Source organism: Mesoplodon densirostris, chromosome 12 (assembly GCF_025265405.1).
Source record: "Mesoplodon densirostris isolate mMesDen1 chromosome 12, mMesDen1 primary haplotype, whole genome shotgun sequence".
NCBI lineage: Eukaryota > Metazoa > Chordata > Mammalia > Artiodactyla > Ziphiidae > Mesoplodon > Mesoplodon densirostris.
Genome location: NC_082672.1, coordinates 52,516,362 through 52,541,460, shown reverse-complemented (window position 1 = coordinate 52,541,460; position 25,099 = coordinate 52,516,362). Strand labels below are relative to the sequence as shown.

Here is a 25,099-nt window from a genome sequence, read left to right as displayed (position 1 = left end):
GGCCTTCTCAATTTCATTTCATTCATGTATGTGTACAATTTATTCAAAATAGGAGCACCACCAAAAGATTCTTCCTGCAAGATGAAATATTCCAAATCAAAAGTACAGAATTGCAAATTTTAATCTTGTAGAGCATTTGCGTTCTTACCATTTATGTTGTTTAATTCCTTCTTTCCTTCTGTAGGGAAAAATTCCAATGGAAATTTTGTTTTCATTAATTGCAGTTCTATAAAAGCTTCATTGGGTGTTTCAGTTGTTGAACACCTGATTTCAGATTTCCAGTTGATTTTGAACAAAATGTCACCAAAACTTTGATGAGCCATTTATAACAAAGTTCAGTACCATTGTTGGGCATAAAGATTTCTAAAATCTGATTGATGACAGGCAACAAAGAGAGAAGGCACATATTGTGGTGCTGAACTATATAGTTTTATACTCAACATCAGCTATATCCCCCAAATCTTATAGTCCAGAGACTCTGACTATAAAGATATTTGTAAATTTTTGTAACAATAGCTTCTATTTCAATTAGTAGAATGTTGATGTTTGTTTCGATGCAGTTATGAATTATGGGTGTGCCTCAACCAGTTCCAAGTACTCCATAGATTTCTCAAGATAGTAAGACGGTCATTTTTATGACAACAAATATATGTGTTTCACCTAAATTTGTACTTGTATTAATATTGTAAACTAACAATTTTATCTTTCATGTTCAACTTTTTTTTTAAGTCTTTATTGAATTTATTACAATATTGCTTCTGTTTTATGTTTTGGTTTTTTGGCCGTGAAGCATGTGACATCTTAGCTCCCTGACCAGGGATTGAACCCACACCCCCTTCACTGGAAAGCGAAGTCTTAACCACTGGACCACCAGGGAAGTCCCTAATATTCAACTTTTTTTTTTTTTTTTTTTTTTTTTTTTGCGGTATGCGGGCCTCTCACTGTCGCGGCCTCTCCCGTTGCGGAGCACAGGCTCCGGACTCACAGGCCCAGCGGCCATGGCTCACAGGCTCAGCTGCTCTGCGGCATGTGGGAACCTCCCGGACTAGTGCACAAACCTGTGTCCCCTGCATCGGCAGGCGGACTCCCAACCACTGCGCCACCAGGGAAGCCCCCTAATATTCAACTTTTAAACTGAATTTCCAATCTCACTCAAAATGTTTTTACCTTTGATAAGATATATTTCCAAAAGCTTTACCTTGATTCCACGAATGGGTGGAAAAAGAAAACATTTTTAGAATTAACTAAAATGATTTAATTACTTGAAGTACCTGATAACATTCAACTGAAATTGGAATTATTTAACTGTTTGCAAAGTTCTTCCATCATTGGAGACAACAAACATAAAGCTATTGCTTGTAGTCAAAAATGAGTGAAATCAATTTAGAAGAATAGTTATTTATCTAAACAAAAGTTAGGCTTTACAGAGTTGTATGTGTACTTTCTTCAGCTACATGGCTTAAACCATTTAAGCCTCCCTAAAGTAACTACTAATTTTGGAACTAGATCCTGACACTTTTTCAGCAGATTCGACTCTTCTTGTTTTCATGTGGTCAGTGATACCACTACAGTCTCTGTAGTGGACAGTAAACGTCAATAAACATTTTATGCAAGTTACACATTCCTTATTAACTTTTTTGAGAAACCAGCACTTTTTAAACATAAAATATATACTTTTATTTTTTTGAGCTGTTGCCAAAAGGTTTATTGCAAAAACAAAGTACTGCCAGGGACTTCCCTGGTGGTCCAGAGGGTTAAGACTCCGCGCTCCCAATGCAGGTGGCCCAGGTTTGATCCCTGGTAGGGGAACTAGATCCCACATGCATGCCGCAACTAAGAGTCCGCAGGCTGCAACTAAAAAGCCCACATGCCGCAACTAAGATCCGGTTCAGCCAAAATAAATAAACAAACAAACAAATAAATAATAAAAACAAAACAAAGTACTGCCAAATAATAAAATAGTACTGGTCTACAACATACAAGCAAGTGTGCTCAGTTCATTCCTTTTTTTTTTTAATTGGAGTATAATTGCTTTACAATGTTGTATTCGTTTCTGCTGTACAATGAAGTGAATCAGCTATATATATATACCTGTATCCCCTCCCTCTTGGACCTCTCTCCCACTCCCACCCCCATCCCACCCATCTAGGTCACCACACTCAGTCTACACAGAACTGATCAGCCTCGATTTCCCACATGTCTATTTCATAGACAATGGACCTCTAACTTACTATATTTCTCACTGAGCTTTTGGACTGGTACCTGGTGGTTTTATGACTCCTGAAGGCCAGACTTGGGCCATACAATTGGGTGATACACCAAATGGCCAGCTGGGGCAGCAGTGTCAAATACTTCTACCACCTGAGACAGAAAGGAGTTAACTGTCTCTAGACATTCAGTGTACTTTGTTATATTAACAAATGCCCTGCATTCTGTCCTTGATTGGGAGGTGTCTGAAAGCACCGGGAAAAGAGAGGCGTCATTGCTGGTTGTCTTTCATATTTAATAATAACTTAACATGAGAATTCCCCCTACTGTACATGGATCTCACATACTATTGGCTTATGTTAGACAAAAATTAAGGCAGAGGCTGGAAGTAGAAAGCGGAGATCTATCAAACCCATGCTGGCTTATTCTAATGTAATTATTAGTAACCATCTCTGTTAAAAACAAAAAATCCAGGACAAATGCTAAGTCAGTTGGGATTCTGGGACAGCAGACTTACACTGAGACTGTCCTTGGTGTCCAGGATGTACATTTACTTGATCTTCAACGGAGGAGATCTGCCCTTCTTTGCCCTTCCTCCTTCTTCCTTCCTATTGACTGGAGTGAAGACATGATGGCAACTATCTTGGGCCACAGAGTGGTAAGATAAGAATGGCAGAGCAGTAAGATAGAAGGAGCCTAGGTTCCTGACTTTAGAATCACCATATCAACCTTGGACCGCCTACTCCCAGAGAGTAAAAATATGTAAAAAATGAGAAAAATAAATTCTTATCTTGTTTTGCTCACTGTTGTTTTATAGTCATACCTAATCCTAACTGATAAATAAGGACTACCTCTACAATCTTTCTAGAAAGCAGCTTGGCAATATATATCAAGAATACTAAAGAAACCCTTTGAATCCTTCTAGGAATTTATCTTAAAGAAACAATCTGGAATGAGGAAAAACTGATGTGTAAAGATGTTTACTGCAAATCTATTATTTATGATAGTAAAAAATCAGAAGCAACTTAAATGTCCAAAAATAAGGAACTTCTTAAATAAACAATATTGCATCTAAATAATTGAATATTGTTCAACCATTAGAAAGTTTATGAAAAATGTTAATGACATGGGAAAATGCCCACATCATATATGCCATGAGAGAAAATAGGCAGGATTAAAAAAAACCTTGCACATGTAAGTTCTCACTTATGTTAGCCCCAAATCCACATATATAAAGGTATGAATAAACAAACAAAAAAAGACTGAAAGGAAATACATGAAAATATTAACCAACAGTGATTATTTCTGGATAGTGAGATGATAGGTAATATTTATTTATATCTTCTTTATATTGAATATTTAACACTACCCTATAATTAACAAATAAATCCATCTGTAATCAGAAGAAAATAGAAATTAATTTCAAAACTCTTTCCTAGCATTTACCAGTTTTAACTGGTGTTGACACTGCCATCATCGTCATGATCATCATCACGATTTTACTGAGCATCTATGTGTGGGGCGTTGAGGCAGCAGGGTGTCCAGACCTCTGAGGCTCCTGCAGTCAACCAAAGGCCATCCAGACACAAGCAAACCCTGCCCAGGTTTACCTTGGTATTCTGTAGCAGAGCTAGTCCATTGCAGGCATTTGCTAGAAGAAAGTCTCCACTCAGGATAGCTATTTTATTTCCAAACTGCATGTCTTTCAGTGGCCCATCAGAAGACTGCAATTCATCTAAATTTACTATCCCACGATGTACAAGGAGAGCAGTATGGATAAGTTCTGTGATTTCTGCCAAACTTCTTTGACTAAAACATAAAGGTAAGACTTGTCTGAGTATAAAGAATACCAACTTATCACTAATGTCAGACTTCAGTTTTCAACAACAAAATAGTTTATAGATTAGTGTCTCTTTTTTTAGATTATTCCTTTTTCATGAAGTTTTTTTCTATTGAGATATAATTGACATATAACATTATATTAGTTTCAGGTGTACAACATAATGATTTGGTATTTGTACATACAGTTGACCTTTGAACAACATGGGATTGAACTGTGTGAGTCCATTTACATGAGGATATTGTCAATAAATACTTGGGTATTATACAATTCGAGATTGGTTGAATTTGCAGATGTGGAACCACAGATATGGAGGACCCTCTATGGGCCTTGAGCATCCGTGGATTTTGGTATCTGAAGTGGGTCTTGGAAACAATCCCCCGTGGATATCAAGGGAGGGCTGTATTGCAAAATGAACACCACAGTAAGCCTAGTTAACGTCTGTCACCACATATAGTCACAAATTTTTTTTCTTGTGATGAGAAGATCTACTGTCTTAGCAACTTACAAATACACAATACAGTATTATTAACCACAGTCACCATTTATACATTATATCCCCAGTACATTATATCTTCATGGCTTTTTTTTTTAAATAACTAGAAGTTCGTGCCTTTTGACCACCTTCACCCATTTGGTCTCCCTTCCCACCCCCACCCCCCCGACCCCAACCTCTGACAGCCACCAATCTGTTCTCTGTATCTATGAGTTCAGTTTTTGGTTTTGTTTTGTTTTGTTTATATCCCACATATAAGTGAAACCATACAGTATTTGTCTTTCTCTGACTTATTTCACTTAGCATTTTGAAGTTTCGTGGGGTTTGTTTTTGAAGGTTTCAAATGCACTTTTTTTCAATCATGCCATATTTTAATGGGTACACGGCACTTTTACTTGGCATCAATTATGAGTTGGTTTTGAAGCAATTCAGTATTATACCAGCTGGATGACTGATGATCACTGATCCTTCCATTCTTTGGGGGTGACTCTGCTAGCAGGGGACAGGTTCCACAGTATTCCAATTTGTGTTGCTGCATATACCCATATAGCAACACAAAGTGGCCCCACTAGTATTACCAGTTTGTCATGGAAATCAGGTGTACGTTTCTGGTGTCTCTGCCTTGCCCTTGTTAGCTGAATGCTTCAAACTCAGGGAAACATCATGAAGCTGAAGACAGAATTGTGGCAAATGCAGCTGAGGGTATGGTGTAACTTCATATCAAGCACCCTCGCAAAGACACTTGAATGAAGTTTTTATTAGAGGCCTTTCCACCAAGTAGTTTGGGATCCATAAGCAGATCCTGACACCTTTCTTCTCTCTACCATTCCCCATTCTCTATCCCACGAGTCATCAGGATTCCCCAGAGAGAAGCTGACCAGTAAGGGCCACCCTCTACAGTTCCATTTAGATACTCTGTTCTCAGTATAACTTTAAGATTTCTGAGAATTCTTACTGGTATCTAATAAAGCTCCAATTTAAGTGGGAATATAACTTGTGCCAGACATTAGGCTAAGCACTTTTATGCATTATTACTTTTAATCCTAAATGCAAAGCTGTGGGATTTACAGAGATGAACAGAATGTGGTCTCTTCCTTCAAGGACCCTATCTTTCAGAACAAGAACCAAGATATATATCTACAGCAGTAATTAAAATAGAGAAGGCCCTTGAGGAGCTTATAGTATAGTACTGTATCGGACGGGACTTCAAGAGATGTTTGTTTTCTTTTTTTATACTTTTCTATAGTTTGTACATTTTCTACAACAAAAGTATTACTTCTATAATCATAAAAAAATCAACAATTACTAAAAAATTTAAACTTCATAACCACCCTATGATAGGTATTACTAAACTCTTTTTATAGGTGAGAAAATTGTTGTACACAGTTTAATGACTTGCCCAAAGGCACACAGTAATACAGAGCTAGAAATCCATTGAAATCTGTTACAAATGGCCCCATGTGAATCATGCCTCTTTGTCTCCACGCTCCTGTGTAGTCCCCTCCATCCTAACTTTGGGCTTCACCATGTGACTTACTTTGGCCAAAAAGACATTAGCAAATGTGACATAAGTAAAGCCTTCTAAGTGTTTATGCATTAAGGCTTGTCCAGTGCAGTCACACGAGTGACCCCAGAATGTAAGAAATAAAATGGCTGTTTCAAGTCACTAAATCTTAGGATAGTTTGCTATGAAGCAATAGCTATTTGATACAGAAACTGGTATATCTAGGAGTGGGTGCTGTTGCAACAAAAGCCTAAAATATGTGTCAATGGCTTTGAGTCTGAATGTTTGGGGCTAGAGGTAAAGGCTGAAGAAATGGCAAAGTCTTAGTAGAATCTGGAAAGGCAGTGAGGAAACTGTTATTGGGGGATTGAGCAAAAACATATGGTGTTATAAGGTAGGGAAACAACTTGCAAAACTTTTGTCTGTGGTAACTTGAAAGATAGAAAATATACTTAAATATTAAAAAGTAGGTAGTGAAAGTAGAGAGATCAGTGGAGGAAGCTGTAACAAAGGCCCAAGTATCAAAAGGGTTTGACCTAAAGGTCAGATTTAAGCATTTGACCTAGAATAACAGCCTTAGACAAGGAGACAAATATAAAACAATCAAATAATAAATATAAGAGACTCTTCTCTCAAAAAAATGTAGTACTCATTTAACAACTATAGTACAGTAATTACATAAAGATGCAATAAAATAAAGGAGCCAAAATACTTGGCATATACAAAAGAAAAATTACGTTTCTGATTTACTCCCCTTGCTTCAAAAAAAAAAAAAAAAACCCAAAAAAAGTAAAAGAATATGTAAAAATGACCCCGTGTACATACTGTATCTGACTACAAATTGTGGGTGTAGGAGAAGATGAACCAGTGAGTTAAACAGCTTCTGAAAAGAGTAAATTCATGGTTTAGATTAAAACCTCACTACATCCCAAAGAAAATCACCAAGGATGGAGCCTTATAAGACTACTGAGAAGTTGACAGAAAACACTTTTAAAAAGGGAGCTAAAATTTAAAACTATCCTTTAAAAGAGTGACTAAAAGAAAGGAATAAAAATATATTTTATTAGTACCCTGCAAATGTATTCTAGTTTACAAAAAAGTTCGCTGCTACATTTCACAAAAATCGCACAATGAGATTATGAGCAAGCATAAAACTCAAGAAGGGTTAAGCACTGGATAAGTCTCTCATGCAGTTCAGCTTATGAAAGAAAGTAATAACCAGGGAAGCAGAAGTTGTAGGTGTTTTGAATTACCCTAAGGATGAAAATGAAAGATTGGGAGCTTTTAATAAAGACATCTATAATCATAAAACTGCATTCATTAAACAAATGGCAATCTTTAAATGCCACATGGCCAGAAACAACAAAAACAGTGGTAATAATAAAAGTGAAAAACCATAATATGTACAGTACCCACCATTCGCAAAGAACTTTCACTTATATTATCTACTTGTGATTCTAATTACAGCAGGTTCGGGAGGTTAAAGACCTGGTCGGAGCATTCAGTTTTTAAAGGACAAAGCTGGAACTCAGAGCCACCTTGTCATAGTGACCAATGACAATTTAAAATGTTTATTTACCTAATGAATAATAAATGGTGGTAGGGGGCCAAAGTCACCAATGTTACCAAGATTGGTATATGCCCACCACAAACTTGTCCAATTTTCATCCTTAGTTCTAAGCACTACAGAAGAGAATATTTCTAGGAGAAAGTATATTATGATTAGACTTGACTCTTTTTGTTCATAGTAGCTAGGGAAAGTAATCAAGCTGTTTCCAAATCATTTGGTTAGAATCAAATCAAGTGATTTAACTCAATCAGGAATCTGGATAACAGTTCTACCTCTGCCTATAACAGACAGGTCGTGGGCAAATCCCTTAAACTCTCAGGCCCTTGGTCTTCTGAACACTGAAAGGAGGGAAACTGGAGAAACAGTCTCTTCCAGTTCTAAGGTTCAGGGATTTCAGTCCTAAAATTTAAGATTCAGCTCTAAAATTCTAAGATTCGGGGATTAAAAAAAATTACTTAGACTGGTAGTTAATAGTTAAAAAGAGACAAAATTATTGCTATTATTGGTACCTACTTTTCTACAAGAAATAGAAATGACCTGGTTGGTCATCTTGAAATCTGTCCTGCAATTCCACTATCTAGTATGATGCTCTCAACTTCTAAGATTTTACCATTAAATAAACAACTTCAGGCCACATTACACAAGAGTTAATTTAGCATACAGCAGAGAAGCAGTGACAATATGAAAGTATCTGGGAATTTTTCCTTTTCCTTTTCTTATTCCTGTTTTAGCCACCCAAAGCAATCTAGTAAAATTTCAATGTACTGGATTTTTAAAATTATCTTATATAAAAATCTTCATGCAATCTTATGTACATATATTTTAGTACTTGGGTATTTTTCATGCTAAATCTTGATTGGAAAAGAGTCACAAATGAATACTGCTTATGTTAAGTAATCAGAGTAAGGAAGTAATTACTACATTGAATGTAACCCCGAGGATTAATCAATGTTTTTACACGAATTTTCACCAAATTACTTTCTTTCAGTTATATGTTAAACAACTTAACCTGCTTTGATCCATATTCTTCCAACCATTCTCCAATTTTTTTAGCATCCTAAGCTTTAGAAATAAGATGGCAGACCTTGCTAGTTACCTCTTCACTCTCTCCTTCCTCACTACTAACATACCTGTCGTTATAGCTGGAGAGACAATGTACTCATTTAAAAATACTCACCTCCTCAAAATCCCTTGAGGCTAGAGGGGATTGTGTAGCACAGTCTGGCCAATGAATGTAAGCGGAGGTCCACTAGGTGGAGTTTCTGAGAAATCTACTGAGTTTCTGATATAAGGGAACAGATTCAGATGGCATGCCTTTGGCATTTTGAGCTTACCCCTTCCTCCTGTTTGGTTATGGCCCAGCTGCCTGGGGGCACAATAGAAACTTTAAGGATCCTAAGAGGGCCCCCAACCTAAGGATGGTAGAGCAGGAAGAAATGAGAAGCCTGGACCCCTGATGACTTCTTAGGGCTGCACCAGCTCTGACATGCCCATCTCTAGACTTCTTGTTATCTGAGACAAATAAACACTGCATTCCTTTAAGCTACTGTTTGCTGAAGTCAAACCCCTAAAAGATACGGTCAATAAAAACTATATCACAGGGGCTTCCCTGGTGGTGCAGTGGTTAGGAACCCGCCTGCCAATGCAGGGGACACGGGTTCGAGCCCTGGTCTGGGAAGATACCACATGCCGTGGAGCAATTAAGCCTGTGCGCCACAACTACTGAGCCTGTGCTCTAGAGCCCGCGAGCCACGACTACTGAAGCCTGCGTGCCACAACTACTGAAGCCCACACGCCTAGAGCCCGTGCTCTGCAATAAGAGAAGCCACCACAATGAGAAGCCCGTGCACTGCAACGAAGAGTAGCCCCCGCTCGCCACAAATGGAGAAAGCCTGCGTGGAGCAACGAAGATCCAATGCAGGCAAAAAAACAAAACAAAACAAACAAACAAACAAACAGCTATACAACAAAAATGGTAAAGAAGACATTTTACGTTCATATTTCTGCACTCTGGTTTTATTCACCTAATATTATCTCTTGGAGATAGTTCCACATTACTTACAAACAAAGGATCGCCTAGTTCTCTTTAACATCTCTTCAGAGGTCCACTGTATAGATGTGCCATACTTTTGCTGCTATAGGGTGAATGATAAATTTTTGTTTAAACAATTTTTAAGAATTAGCCCATGCATCACTTCTCTGAAGTCTTCTCTCACTTCCCCAAAGTTAACTCCTGCACTTGAAAGCCTTCGAACGTAGCTCAGTCATTTGTTGTACTATGTTGTAATTATTTCCTTTTAAAAAATTAATTAATTAATTTTTTGGCTGTGTTGGGTCTTCGTTTCTGTGCGAGGGCTTTCTCTAGTTGCGGCGAGCGGGGGCCACTCTTCATCACAGTGCGCATGTCTCTCGCTGTCGCAGCCTCTCGTTGCGGAGCACAGGCTCCAGATGCGCAGGCTCAGTAGTTGTGGCTCACGGGCCTAGTTGCTCCGTGGCATGTGTGATCTTCCCAGACCAGCGCTCGAACCCGAGTCCCCTGCACTGGCAGGCAGATTCTCAACCACTGTGCCACCAGGGAAGCCCCTGTAATTATTTCGTTAGCCGTATTTCTTCCTGCTCTCTCTCTCCCTCACAACACTGTAAATGATACTATCCCATTTCTCTAGCCTGCCTATACGTTAAACGAATAGCTCTTTACTTAGCTATCAATTTTATAAAGGTAGAGGGGACAGCTATCACTCTGAGTTTCAAAAGGTAAGGAATGATATAAACTAAAAAGTCAGATTTATAGAATCAGAGTTGGAAGTGACTCATAGGTCAATTAAGCTCAATTAGCCCCTTCCAGGGATGAGTAATAACAAATTACACAGGAGCCAGGTCTGCTGATGAACAGTTTTAATTATCAGAAATTGTTCCTAATATTAACTTGAAATCTCTTAAAATGTTTTACATGTTTAAGTTGGTGTTAAAAATAATAGAAGAGTCAATAGTGTTTCACCACACAGGCAAAGGAGATAAAAGATAATACAGTCTTCTTTCTCTTTCTTATTCTATTTTTTCTTTTTTTCCCCTCCTTCCTTCTTTGCTTTCATTTTTAAAGATGCATTTCTTGAAAAAACTTTTTATTTTGGGAATTTTCAAACATAACAAAAGTAGAAAATATAGCATAAAGAACCTCTGTGGACCCTAATCTTGCTTTAGATACACCTTTCACTCTCCTTCCAGATTTTCTTCCTTCCAGATTATTTTGAAGCAAATGTCAGACATCATGTCATTTCATCTGAAAATACTTCAAATATCCTATTTTTTAAAATGCCTAATAGCAGAAATGGCTCCCACTTACTAAATTAATTACTTTAAGCCAATTAGTTACTGTATGCCGAGCAAGTTTATATAATTTTGCAAGCATAATAATAATTCAATTAACAGATTAATAAATAAAATAATGTAAAACTCACAGCAGCTCTCTGAGGCAAGCATTATCTCTATTGTACAGAAGGAAGCTGGGTGGGCAGGCTAAGTAACTTGCTCAAGTCTAGCTGGTAAACTGCATAGCTGGAGTTGAAGCCCAGGGTTCTCTGATTCTAAAATCCAAAACACAAAATATACAAAATTCCGGGTGTTTCTGAAAGTATTAAAATGGTAGGCAAGAGTCATTTATTTAAAATCATTTTATTTGAGCCCTAAAAGGTTTTTTTTTTTTTAAGTTGGAAAATTGACTTTTATGTTCATGTGGGAAGAATAAATTTGAAAATTACAAAGAAGATTTTGGAAGAGGCCTGTCATTCTAGATTTTAAAACTTATTATGAAGCTATTGCAATTTCTAAAAGAATAGTAATATCACAAGAACAAACTAATAGATTAGTGGAATGAACTCCAGAAAGAGATGCAAATATATTTGGAAAATTAATTATTTATGGTAAAGATAACATTTCAAATTGTTAGGGAAAAAATGGAATATTCTTACAAAAACTGTTGGGGCAACTGGCTATCGATTAAGGGAAAAAAATAATGAAGTTAGATACCTACTGTACTCCGAGGATAAAAATATATTTAGCTGGATCAAATATATAAATGTGAAAAACGAAACTATAACTTTAGGAAAACATTCTTAGGACCCTGGGCTGAGAAATCCTTGCAAAATATAATGGGAAGTCATGAAGTCATAAAGAAAATAATGGATAAAATTGAGTGAAATTTAAAAAAATGTTTATATAATAAAATATAGGCTGATTTGAAATAACAGATTTGAAATAATATATTTGCAACACATACAATAGACAGAAGATTATATTCAAAATACCTGTGGTGTTTGTCCAAGCTGGACAAGAAATTAATAAGAAAAAGATAAACAGCGCAAGAGCAAAATGGGAAAGGAAATGAAGAGGTAATTCCAAAAGAAATACAAATGGTCAAAACCATATAAAATGACGCTTAAGTAATAATTTGGAAAAGGAGTATTATAATAATAATGAGATAATATTTTTAGTCCATTAGCTTTGCAAAAATGAAAAGATTAGAAATGAGGCAAGCAGGAAGATGAAGAAACGATGAAGTCCACCACTTTGCTCCTTTGTTCAAAACCCTCCAATGGCTCCCCATCTCACTCAGGGTAAAAGCCAAAGTTCCAACAATGGATTCCAAGGCCCAACACAATCTGCCCCTGCTCCTCTAACCCCTTAACTCTCTGACTTCATTTGCTACTCTCTTCCTCCTTGCTCACTCTCCTCCAGCTACTTAAGCTTCCTTGGTGTTCCCTGAACAAGCCAAGCCTGTTCCTACCACAGGGCCTTTGTCCCTTCCTCTGTCTGGACTAATCTGCCCCTATATATTTGCAAGGTTTAGTTACTTGCTTCCTTCAGGTCCCTTCAAAGTGCACCTGATCAGCAGGGCCTTCTCTGACTACTCCACTTACAACAGCAACCTTCTCATTCCTGCCAGCACTCTATATCTCTACTTCCTGCTTTTTTTTCCCCTCCATAGCACTTATTGTCATCTGACACACTAGTTATTTCATCTGTGTTTTGCTTCTCTCTCCAGGGTCCCATAGAAAGAAAGCTCCATAAGGGCAAAGAATGGAGAAAGTAGAGGGGAAAGTTGATATGAGCAATAGAGTTCCTAAAATACACTTCAAAAATACCAAAATATCAAAAATACTAAGATAGCAATAATAAAAAGGAAAAGTATATGCTTTTAATGCCAGGTGAAAGAAACTTTCATGGTGATAACTTTAAGTGTCAAATATTACTTTTTAATAAGTAAGCTAGGCCCAAAGTCCTAAGACATTTATTCAGTTCATTGTAAAAATTACAGAAACGTAGTGATTCTCCTATTTTGTCACTTACTCACACTGATATCTTTGAATTTTAGGTTTGCCACGACCACAGCATTCAAAACTAATCCTGCTTCATTCCTTCATTTGAAAATGAGAATTCTGATTTTAAAAACAGTGACTGAACCCAAAATCTCAAAGCTGTAGGTTGCAGTAATGGTAACTTCCAAATAGAGATCAAGTCACAGATTCAAGGGCTGAAACATTGCCCAGGTCTTACTTCCAGCTCTGACCACACACACTAAGCAATCACTCAAAAGGACTGAGGGCTCTGCATCTCTTTTAGGAAAGCTCACCTGACATTCTAAGTTAGAATATATAGAAAAGAGGCAGAAAGCAAGAAGTCTTTGCATCTGGTCTCATTCAAAGAGATTAGATATCCAAGCAATATTAGAATCTTGCCATGCCATGAAAACACATGGTCTGGAAGTGAGGGGGAAGAAAAGACAAAAAAAACAGGGAAGTCTCGACAGTTCAGTATTGATGGATTCTGTAATTAGTTCCCTCCATACCTGCCAACCAATCTACAGAGAGCTGAGCTGCCTTCAGTGGTGGTATTCATACTTGAGAAAGCAGAGGATGTTGGGACTCAGCAAGGAATCACAATAGTTATTACAAGAAATTAGCCAAAAAAACCCAATATTTGTGGGACTTCCCTAGTGGCACAGTGATTAAGAATGTGCCTGCTGGGGAGACCTTCAAGATGGAGGAGGAGTAAGACATGGATATCACCTTCCTCCCTACAAATACATCAGAAATACATCTACATGTGGAACAACTTGTGCAGAACACCTACTAATCGATGGCAGAACACCTCACACATCCCAAAAGGCAAGGAACTCTCCATGTACCTGAGTAGGGCAAAAGAAGAAAGAAAAAACAGACAAAAGAATAGGGACGGGGCCTGCACCTCAGGGAGGAAGTTGTGAAGGAGGAAAAACTTCCACACACTAGGAAGCCCCTTCACTGCTGGTTATGGGGGGTGGCGGGGGGGAAGCTTCAGAGCCACAGAGGACAGCGCAGCAACAGGGGTGCAGAGGGCAAAGCGGAGAGATCTCCGCACAGAGGATCGGTGCCGACCAGCACTCACCAGCCCGAGAGGCTTGACTGCTCACCCACCGGGGAAGGCAGGGGCTGGGAGCTGAGGCTCGGGCTTCGGAGGTCGGAGCGCAGGGAGAGGACTGGGTTTGGCTGCGCGAACACAGCTTGAAGGGGGCTAGTGTGCCACAGCTAGCCAGAGGGAGCCCGGAAAAAGTCTGGACGTGCCTAAGAGTCAAGAGACCATTGTTTCTGGGTGCGCGAGGAGAGGGGATTCAGAGCACCGCCTAAACGAGCCCCAGAGACAGGCGTGAGCCGCGACTATCAGCGCGGACCCCAGAGACGGGCATGAGACGCTAAGGCTGCTGCTCAGCCACCAAGAAGCCTGTGTGCAAGCACAGGTCACTATCCACACCTCCCCTCCCGGGAGCCTGTGCAGCCTGCCACTGACAGGGTCCCGTGATCCAGGGACAACTTCCCCTGGAGAACACATGGAGTGCCTTGGGCTGCTGCAACATCATCCTGGCCTCTGCCGCTGCAGGCTCACCACGCATTCTGTAGCCCTCCCTCCCGCCGCCCGAGTGAGCCAGAGCCCCCTAATCACCTGCTACTTTAACCCCGTCCTGTCTGGGCCATGAATAAACGCCCTCGGGAGACCTACACACAGAGGCGGGGGCAATCCGAAGCTGAACCCCAGGAGCTGAGGGAACAAAGAAGAGAAAGGGAAATCTCTCCCAGCAGCCTCAGGAGCAGCGGATTAAATCTCCACAATCAACCTGATGTATGCTGCATCTGTGGAATACCTGAATAGACAACAAATCATCCCAAAATTGAGGCGGTAGACTTTGGGATCAACTGTAGACTTGGGGTTTGCTGTATGCGACTGACTGGTTTCTGGTTTTATGTTTATTCTTAGTTTAGTATTTAGAATTTATTATCATTGGTAGATTTGTTTATTGATTTGGTTGCTCTCTTCCTTTTTTATATATATAGATATATCTATATATCTATATATATTTATATATATAGATATATATAGATATATACATATATTTTTCCATTTTCTCTTTTTGTGAGTGTGTATGTGTATGCTTCTTTGTGTGATTCTGTCTGTATAGCTTTGCTTTTACTATCTGTCCTAGGGTTCTGTCTCTCCGTTTTTTTTTTTTAGTATAGTCTTAGCACTTGTTATCATTGGTGGATTTGTTTTTTGGTTTGGGTGCTCTCTTCTTTCTTTCTTCTTTTTTTTTTACTTTTTAAAATTTTTAATAATTTTTAAACTTTATTAATTTATTATTTTAATAACTTTATTTCTTAAAACTTTATTTTATTTTTTCCTCCCTTTTCTTCTGAGCCATGTGGCTGACAGGGTCTTGGCACTCTGGTCGGGGGTCAGGCCTGTGCCTCTGAGGTGGGAGAGCCGAGTTCAGGACATTGGTCCACCAGACACCTCCCAGCTCCACATAATATCAAATGGCGAAAGCTCTCGGACAGATCTCCATCTCAACACTGAGACCCAGCTCCACTCAATGACCAGCAAGCTACAGTGCTGGACACCTTATGCCAAGCAACTAGCAAGACAGGAACAGAACCCCAACCATTAGCAGAGAGGCTGCCTAAAATCATAATAAGGTCACAGACACCCCAAAATACCAACAGATGCGGTCCTGCCCGCCAGCAAGACAAGATCCAGCCTCATACCCCAGAACACAGGCACTAGTCCCCTCCACCAGGAAGCCTACACAACCCACTGAACCAACCTTACCTACTGGGGGCAGACACCAAAAACAACAGGAACTACGTACCTGCAGCCTGCAAAAATGAGACCCCAAACACAGTAAGGTAAGCAAAATGAGAAGACAGAGAAACACACAGCAGATGAAGGAGCAAGGTAAAAACCCACCAGACCAAGCAAATGAAGAGGAGAAACACGCCAAGACACATATTAATCAAACTATCAAAAATTAAATACAAAAAAATATTAAAATCAGCAAGGGAAAAACAACAAATAACATACAAAAGAATCCCCATAAGGTTAACAGCTGATCTTTCAGCAGAAACTCTGCAAGCCAGAAGGGAGTGGCAAGACATATTTAAAGTGATGAAAGTGAAAAACCTACAACCAAGATTACTCTACCCAGCAAGGATCTCATTCAGATTCAACAGAGAAATTAAAATCTTTACACACAAGCAAAAGCTAAGAGGATTCAGCACCACCAAAGCAGCTTTACAACAAAGGCTAAAGGAAGTTCTCTAGGCAGGAAACACAAGAGAAGGAAAAGACCTACAAAAACAAACCCAAACAATTAAGAAAATGGTAATAGGAACATACATATTGATAATTACCTTAAATGTAAGAGGATTAAATGCTCCCACCAAAAGACACAGACTGGTTGAATGTATGCAAAAACAAGACCCGTATATATGCTATCTACAAGAGACCCACTTCAGACTTAGGGACACATACAGACAGAAAGTGAGGGGATGGAAAAAGATATTCCATGCAAATGGAAATCAAAAGAAAGCTGGAGTAGCAATTCTCATATCAGACAAAATAGACTTTAAAATAAAGACTATTATAAGAGACAAAGCAGGACACTACATAATGATCAAGGGATCAATCCAAGAAGAAGATATAACAATTGTAAATATATATGCACCCAACATAGGAGCACCTCAATACATAAGGCAAATGCTAACAGCCATAAAAGGGGAAAATGACATTAACACAATCATAGTAGGGGACTTTAACACCCCACTTTCACCAATGGACTGATTATCCCAAATGAAAATAAACAAGGAAACACAAGCTTTAAATGACACATTAAACAAGATGGGCTTAATTGATATTTATAGGACATTCCATCCAAAAACAACAGAATACACTTTCTTCTCAAATGCTCATGGAACATTCTCCAAGATCATATCTTCGGTCACAAATCAATCCTTGGTAAGTTTAAGAAAATTGAAACTGTATCAAGTATCTTTTCTGACCACAATGCTATGAGACTAGATATCAATTACAGGAAAAAAATCTGTAAAAAATACAAACACATGGATGCGAAACAATACACCACTTAATAACCAAGAGATCACTGAAGAAATCAAAGAGGAAATAAAAAAATACATAGAAACAAATGACAATGAAAACATGACGACACAAAACCTATCGGATGCAGCAAAAGCAGTTCTAAGACAGAAGTTTATAGCAATACAATCCCACCTCAAGAAACAGGAAACCTCTCGAATAAACAACCTAACCTTGCACCTAAAGCAATTAGAGAAAGAAGAACAAAAAAACCCCCAAAGTTAGCAGAAGGAAAGAAATCATAAAGATCAGGTCAGAAATAAATGAAAAAGAAATGAAGGAAACGATAGCAAAGATCAATTAAACTAAAACCTGGTTCTTTGAGAAGATAAACAAAATTGATAAACCATTAGCCAGACTCATCAAGAAAAAAAGGGAGAAGACTCAATAGAATTTGAAATGAAAAAGAAGGAACAACTGACACTGCAGAAATACAAAGGATCATGAGAGATTACTACAAGCAACTCTATGCCAATAAAATGGACAACCTGGAAGAAATGGACAAATTCTTAGAAAAGCACAACCTTCTGAGACTGAACCAGGAAGAAATAGAAAATATAAACAGACCAATCACAAGCACTGAAATTGAGACTGTGATTAACAATCTTCCAACAAACAAAAGCCCAGGACCAGATGGCTTCACAGGCGAATTCTATCAAAGATTTAGAGAAGAGCTGACACCTATCCTTCTCAAACTCTTCCAAAATATAGCAGAGGGAGGAACACTCCCAAACTCATTCTATGAGGCCACCATCACCGTGATACCAAAACCAGAGAAGGATGCCACAAAGAAAGAAAACTACAGGCCAATATCACTGATGAACATAGATGCAAAAGTCCTCAACAAAATACTAGCAAAACAGAATCCAACAGCACATTAAAAGGACCATACACCATGATCAAGTGGGGTTTATCCCAGCAGTGTAAGGATTCCTCAGTATTCGCAAATCAATCAATGTGATACACCATATTAACAAATTCAAGGAGAAAAACCATGTTATCATCTCAATAGATGCAGAAAAAGCTTTCGACAAAACTCAACACCCATTTATGATAAAAACCCTCCAAAAAGTAGGCATAGAGGGAACTTATCTCAACATAATAAAGGCCATATACGACAAACCCACAGCCAACATCATTCTCAATGGTGAAAAACTGAAACTATTTCCTCTAAGATCAGGAACAAGACAAGGTTGTCCACTCTCACCACTATTATTCAACATAGTTTTGGAAGTTTTAGCCACAGGAATCAGAGAAGAAAAGAAATAAAAGGAATCCAAATAAGAAAAGAAGAAGTAAAGCTGTCACTGTTTGCAGATGACATGATACTATACATAGAGAATCCTAAAGATGCCACCAGAAAACTACTATAGCTAATCAATGAATTTGGTAAAGTAGCAGGATACAAAATTAATGCACAGACATCTCTTGCATTCCTATACATTAATGATGAAGAATCTGAAAGTGAAATTAAGGAAACACTCTCATTTACCACTGCAACAAAAAGAATAAAATACCTGGGAATAAACCTACCTAAGGAGAAAAAAGACCTGTATGCAGAAAACTATAAGACACTGATGAAGGAAATTAAAGATGATACAAACATGTGGAGAGATATACCATGTTCTTGGACTGGAAGAATCAACATTGTGAAAATGACTCTACTACCCAAAGCAATCTACAGATTCAATGCAATCCCTATCAAACTGCCAATGGCCTTTTTCACAGAACTAGAACAAAAAATTTCACAATTTGTATGGAAACACAAAAGACCCCAAATAGCCAAAGCAATCTTGAGAAAGAAAAACGGAGCTGGAGGAATCAGGTTCCCTGACTTCAGACTATTCTACAAAGCTACAGTAATCCAGACAGTATGATACTGGCAAAAAAACAGAAATATAGATCAATGGAACAGGATAGAAAGCCCAGAGATAAACCCATGCACATATGGTCACCTTATTTTTGATAAAGGAGGCAAGAATATACAATGGAGAAAAGACAGCCTCTTCAATAAGTGGTGCTGGGAAAACTGGACAGCGACATGTAAAAAAATGAAATTAGAACATACCCTAATGCCATACACAAAAATAAACTCAAAATGGATTAGAGACCTAAATGTAAGGCCAGACACTATAAAACTCTTAGAGGAAAACATAGGCAGAACACTCCGTGACATACTTCACAGCAAGATCCTTTTTGACCCACCTCCTAGAGAAATGGAAATAAAAACAAAAATAAACAAATGGGACCTAATGAAACTTAAAAGCTTTTGCCCTGCAAAGGAAACCATAAATAAGACGAAAAGACAAACCTCAGAATGGGAGAAAATATTTGCAAATGAAGCAACTGACAGAGGATTAATCTCCCAAATTTATTAGCAGCTCATGCAGCTCAATATCAAAAAAACAAACAACCTAATCCAAAAATGGGCAGAAGACCTAAATAGACATTTCTCCAAAGAAGACATACAGATGGCCAAGAAACACATGAAAGGATGTTCAACATCACTGATCATTAGAGAAATGCAAATCAACACTACAATGAGGTATCACCTCACTCCAGTCAGAATGGCCATCATCAAAAAATCTACAAACAATAAATGCTGGAGAGGGTGTGGAGAAAAGGGAACCCTCTTGCACTGTTGGTGGGAATGTAAATCGACACAGCCACTATGGAGAACAGTATGCAGGTTCCTTAGAAAACTAAAAATAGAACTACCATATGACACAGCAATCCCACTCCTGGGCATATACCCTGAGAAAAACATAATTCAAAAGAGTCATGTACCACAATGTTCATTGCAGCTCTATTTACAATAGCCAGGACACGGAAGCAACCTAAGTGTCCATCGACAGATGAATGGTTAAAGAAAATATGGCACATATATACAGTGGAATATTACTCAGTCATAAAAAGAAACGAAATTGAGTTTTTTGTAGTGAGGTGGATGGACCTAGAGTCTGTTACACAGAGTGAAGTTAAGTCAGAAAGAGAAAAGTAAATACCATATGCTAACACATATATATGGAATCTGAAAAAAAAATGGTTCTGAAGAACCTAGGGGCAGGACAGGAATAAAGACGCAGACATAGAGAATGGACTTGATGACATGGGGAGGGGGAAGGGTAAGCTGGGACGAAGTGAGAGAGTGGCATGGACATATATACACTACCAAATGTAAAATAGATAGCTAGTGGGAAGCAGCCGCATAGCATAGCGAGATCAGTTCAGTGCTTTGTGACCATGTGCAGGGGTGGGATAGGGAGGGGGGAGGGAGAAGCAAGAGGGAGGAGATATGGAGATATATGTATATGTATAGCTGATTCACTTTGTTATAAAGCAGAAACTAACACACCATTGTAAAGCAATTATACTCCAATAAAGATGTTTAAAAAACAAATCTGCCTGCCAATCAATGCAGGGGACACTGGTTCGATCCCTGGTCCAGGAAGATGCTACATGCTGCACCTAAGCCCATGCGCCACGACTACTGAGCCTGTGTGCTGCAACTACTGTCCCCTGCATTGGCAGGTGGATTCTTAACCACCACATCACCAGGGAAGTCCCTAATAACATTTTAAGAAACATTATTCTGAATAACTAGACACTACTTGACACTGTCAACACATAATTATCCTGCTGGTTAACTAGATGCTTGTTATGCGGAGAGGTAGCTAACTAAGTATGTGGTTTCTGCAAACAGTTTAAGCTGGGCTGTTTTCTGCCAGAGAAGCAAAGGGCAAACCTTGCTAGGCCTCCTTATCTAGGTCTCTAAAAGTACTTTTTGGTTTGGGTATCACAAAGGGGGTTAAAAATACTTGAGACTTACCAGAAAAGCCTAATAAGACACCTGGGCGCTGTGGCTGTCACTGTCAGGGCAGCCTTGGAGGGAATGCCCCTATCAGTTCAGTTTATCGGATGGACAGCTGATCAACATTAAACAGATTTGCTCTGGGCAGACGGAGCTGAGCTTCCTGACATGAATTCCAATGAGAGCCCCCTGCACTCTACCACTGAGCTCTGACATTTTTTACTGTTACAGCTCCCTGGACATATGGGAATCCCTAGTGATGAGCATGTAAAGCTGCCTCTAACTCAAGTGACGGCTCATTTCCCCCAGTTGAAGGCAGACATTAATATCCTGAGGAGATCAGACCCGCCTCTCTGACCCCCACCTACCGAAGCAAAACGACTGTCCTATTTCTTCATTTAATAAGCTTTTAATGAAGAAAAGGAAAACCCCCTCTCTGACTGTAGCACAGTTCTACATGAAAAGGTTACACAAATACATCTGATTCTGTGCCAAAGTTTCCAAAATACCGGTTCCCCTCCCCACTGGAGTGTAGATTCTGTCACTTGCCCTCCCACCGTGCTCATTCTTTCTGCTGCAGTACAGGAGTTTGGTTCTCTGCTCCGATAATTATGAGCCGTCTCTACATTACGGCAGGTGGAGGATTAAAGAAGTGATTACAAAGAGCATGCTGGTGTTTCCATTTTCATTACAAACCTCTTTCTTCGAAGGTTCATCATTTAGCTATGAAATCTGCTACAGGCTCAACCAGACTGGGAGAAACGACGGTCCAGTGAAACCCAGATAATACACCAGTAAATGCTTGGGAGCTAAGTTAGAATAGGAGAAAGCTAAAAATATTTGGTGAATTGGAGTTGCCATGCATAGTTTGGTTTTAGGAGGGACGAAAGGAAGAATGTGTGATGGCAAACGAAGAAGACAAGCAGATTTTTACCTGTGAATCTTGGAGATTGTTTAAAAATACGGGGAATCAGAATCATTACTGAACTTTAGTGCCGGGCCCAATACCTATTGGCAGGGCTTTGTGAGTTCTGAATTGTTCATGAGAGGCTGGGGTTTGAGTTTTCTTTTGAAAGCAAGTAGGGGTTAGGAGAAATGCAAAGGCTGCATGTTAAATGGGGCACAGGAAGCACTGTGGGATGGAAATGTCATTCTGCAAAGACCTCTCCAACTGAATAACAGGAGGCAATGATGTCTGTAAAGGCAACTTGGGCAGGCTTCGTTTAGACCAAGAAATGTGTCTAAGGCTAGGAAATGTGAAGGTAAGGTGAGCATAAAGGGGCAAAGATTTGTTTCCTATGAAAAAAGGGTGTCAGGGTATAGGCTATAAAGTGATATGCTTTAAATTCGATTGCTTACACTTGCTATGTAATCAACCTAGGAATCTAGAGCCACAGATCCTAAATGTTCCCCCAAATATTTTGTGAATAAAAGTAGAGTGGTTCTCCTACATGTTTAAACTACAGACAATAACAACCATGGACAGGTACTCAGTGTGCACAATTCATAACCTACTACATCCCAGATATTATGATTTTTAAAAAATAGAATCTCATTTAATCTTCACCAAGTTTAGTTATTAACCCTATTTTACAGATGAAGAAATAGATTTCCACAGAGGAAAAAAATGCCAGAGAGCCTCTACAGGAAATACTACCCAAGAGAGGGAAAGACATACAATCTGAACATTAAATGAAAGGAATATTTAAAAATCAAATGGCATTTCTAAATACCACTTTAAACAATTAGATCCTACAAAATACTCTTGTTACCATGCATAAAATTATTTTCAGACTATAGTTCACTGAAGGCTACTTTATCTTCATTTAAAAAACAGTTTTATTGAGATATAATTTATATATCATAAAATTCACCTATTTTTAACCGTACAATTCACTGAATTTTCGTATTTACAGAGTTGTACAACCATCACTACAACCTAATTTTAGAACATTTGCATCACCCTAAAAAATAAACCTTATGCTCACTTAGAGTCATTCTTATTTTAGGCTATTTGTCTTGATTTTTGTTTTAATTTTTCAAGTATTTAAAATTGTAAATGAAATTAATTATAAAGAGCAACAATTATAAAATGGAAATGTCAACATACTTTTACTGAAAAAATATTACAATCTGTGACAAAGAGTGAAATGTCCACATGATATACATGTTCTTCAAAGCCAAATATAAATGACAGATCTATTAGGTATCTGAAAGTAATGCTTGTTTTTAAAAAACTGACTATAAGGTGTCTCAAAGGACATATGCAGAAAATGGTATCCATATACAGCTTTCAAGCAAATTACTTTGAAAGACAAATGTATAGTTTGTTTATTCACAAATAAATAAACAAACAAACCATATTACTTTATAATCACACCCCACACCCCAGGCAACCTTTAAGTTTCACATTTCTCCTTTAGTGTGTTTCTGTTTACATCCAAAGAAACAACAGAAATGTTCAAAAGGCTGCCACAGGAAAGCTGCAAGGAAAGGAGTAATACATACATAAGAAGTCATGAAAAACTCTGTGAATCACAGTTTAGATGTGATAAAAAAGCTATCTCCATTTGTTTTTTCAAATTGTACTACTTTATTTAATTCCAATATGGACTTAATGTGTGTTCACTGGAATGAAAATCCATGACTATTGATTTCAAGTGAAACAAGCATGCCATCCAAATTTCTTTTTCATAGAGAAGTGCTCCTGGGCTTCCCTGGTGGCGCAGTGGTTGAGAGTCCGCCTGCCGATGCAGGGGACACGGGTTCGTGCCCCGGTCCGGGAAGATTCCACATGCCACGGAGCGGCTGGGCCTGTGAGCCATGGCCGCTGAGCCTGCGCGTCCGGAGTCTGTGCTCCGCAACTGGAGAGGCCACAACAGTGAGAGGCCCGTGTACAGCAAAAAAAAAAAAAAAAGAAAAGAAAAGTGGACCAGGAAGATTAAAAGGTAGGATTAAAACTCACCTTTAAAACATCACAGCCATTAAATGGTCTACTTACAAAAATAAAACATACAAGTCAGATGAGAAAATACTCTTACTGTAAAAAAATCAAAACAATACAAAAGTATATTGAGATAAGCTGTTCAGTGTGATAGATGCTAACCACATGCAGCTATTAAGCACTTAAAACATCGCTGGTCTGAACTGGGATGTCCTTAAGCACTAAAGACAGTAAAAATTTTTTTAACAATCTCAATAATAAGTGCTTTATATTGAAGATGTTAAAATGATAATATTTTAGCTATGTTAGTTTAAATAAAATATATTGTTAACATTAATTAAACACATTTTCTTTTACATTTTTAGTATGGTTACTAGCAAATTTAAAATTATATTCCTGTGGGGTCCTACCAGGTTCATTATCCCTCCATCTTACTTTCTTCCCCAGAAGTTCTCTCCCTTACAGTTTAGCATATTTTCTTTCAGACTTTTGCTATATGTTTTTTTTTTTTTTTTGCTGTACGAGGGCCTCTCACTGTTGTGGCCTCTCCCGTTGTGGAGCACAGGCTCCGGATGCGCAAGCTCAGCGGCCATGGCTCACGGGACCAGCCGCTCCGCGGCATGTGGGATCTTCCCGGACCGGGGCACGAACCCACGTCCCCTGCATCGGCAGGCGGACTCTCAACCACTGCGCCACCAGGGAAGCCCCTGCTATATGTTTTTAACATGTTTATAAACATACAGCAAATGCAATGCATTTATAAACAGAGCAAATGCCATACATTTTCCTATAAAAATGAGTTCACACTGTATATATATTGTACTGTAACTTGCTTTATTCACTTAAGGTAGTTTGTAGAATTTTCTTGTCATTACATATGGGACTACTTAATTCTTTTTAATGATAGATATTTATGGATATACCATAATGTTCTCCAGACCCCATTAATAAATATTTAGGTCATTTCCTATTTTCTCATATTATAAACAATATTTCAGTGAACATCCTCATACATATATCTATGTGCATAATGTGGAAGTATTTCTGTAGGATAAATCCCCTAAGAAGTGAAATTGTGTTAGATATTGCTAAATGGGCTATTCTACTTTCAAAATAAAAAGAAAAATCATCTGGTTTGTGGCAGTCCATAATTTCTCCATGAGTCTCTGAAATGACAAGGACATAAGCTTCATGTCAGACTCAGGGAAGAAAAACAATTCTAAGCTATATCCTGAAGTCAGCCCAGACTTAGCCAATTGATTATTGT

The 25,099-nt window shown here is 38.5% G+C and overlaps 1 protein-coding gene across 3 annotated transcripts in view; it reads right to left on the bottom strand.

The window, feature by feature from the left end:
• The window catches only part of PDSS2 (decaprenyl diphosphate synthase subunit 2), a 267,557-nt gene that overhangs the window by 111,011 nt on the left and 131,447 nt on the right, over positions 1-25,099 (bottom strand). For all 3 annotated transcript variants that reach the window (XM_060114836.1, XM_060114837.1, XM_060114835.1), the window contains one exon: positions 3,819-4,017. In XM_060114836.1, coding sequence (XP_059970819.1) covers positions 3,819-4,017 — 199 coding nt within the window. The remainder of the gene's footprint in view (positions 1-3,818; positions 4,018-25,099) is intronic.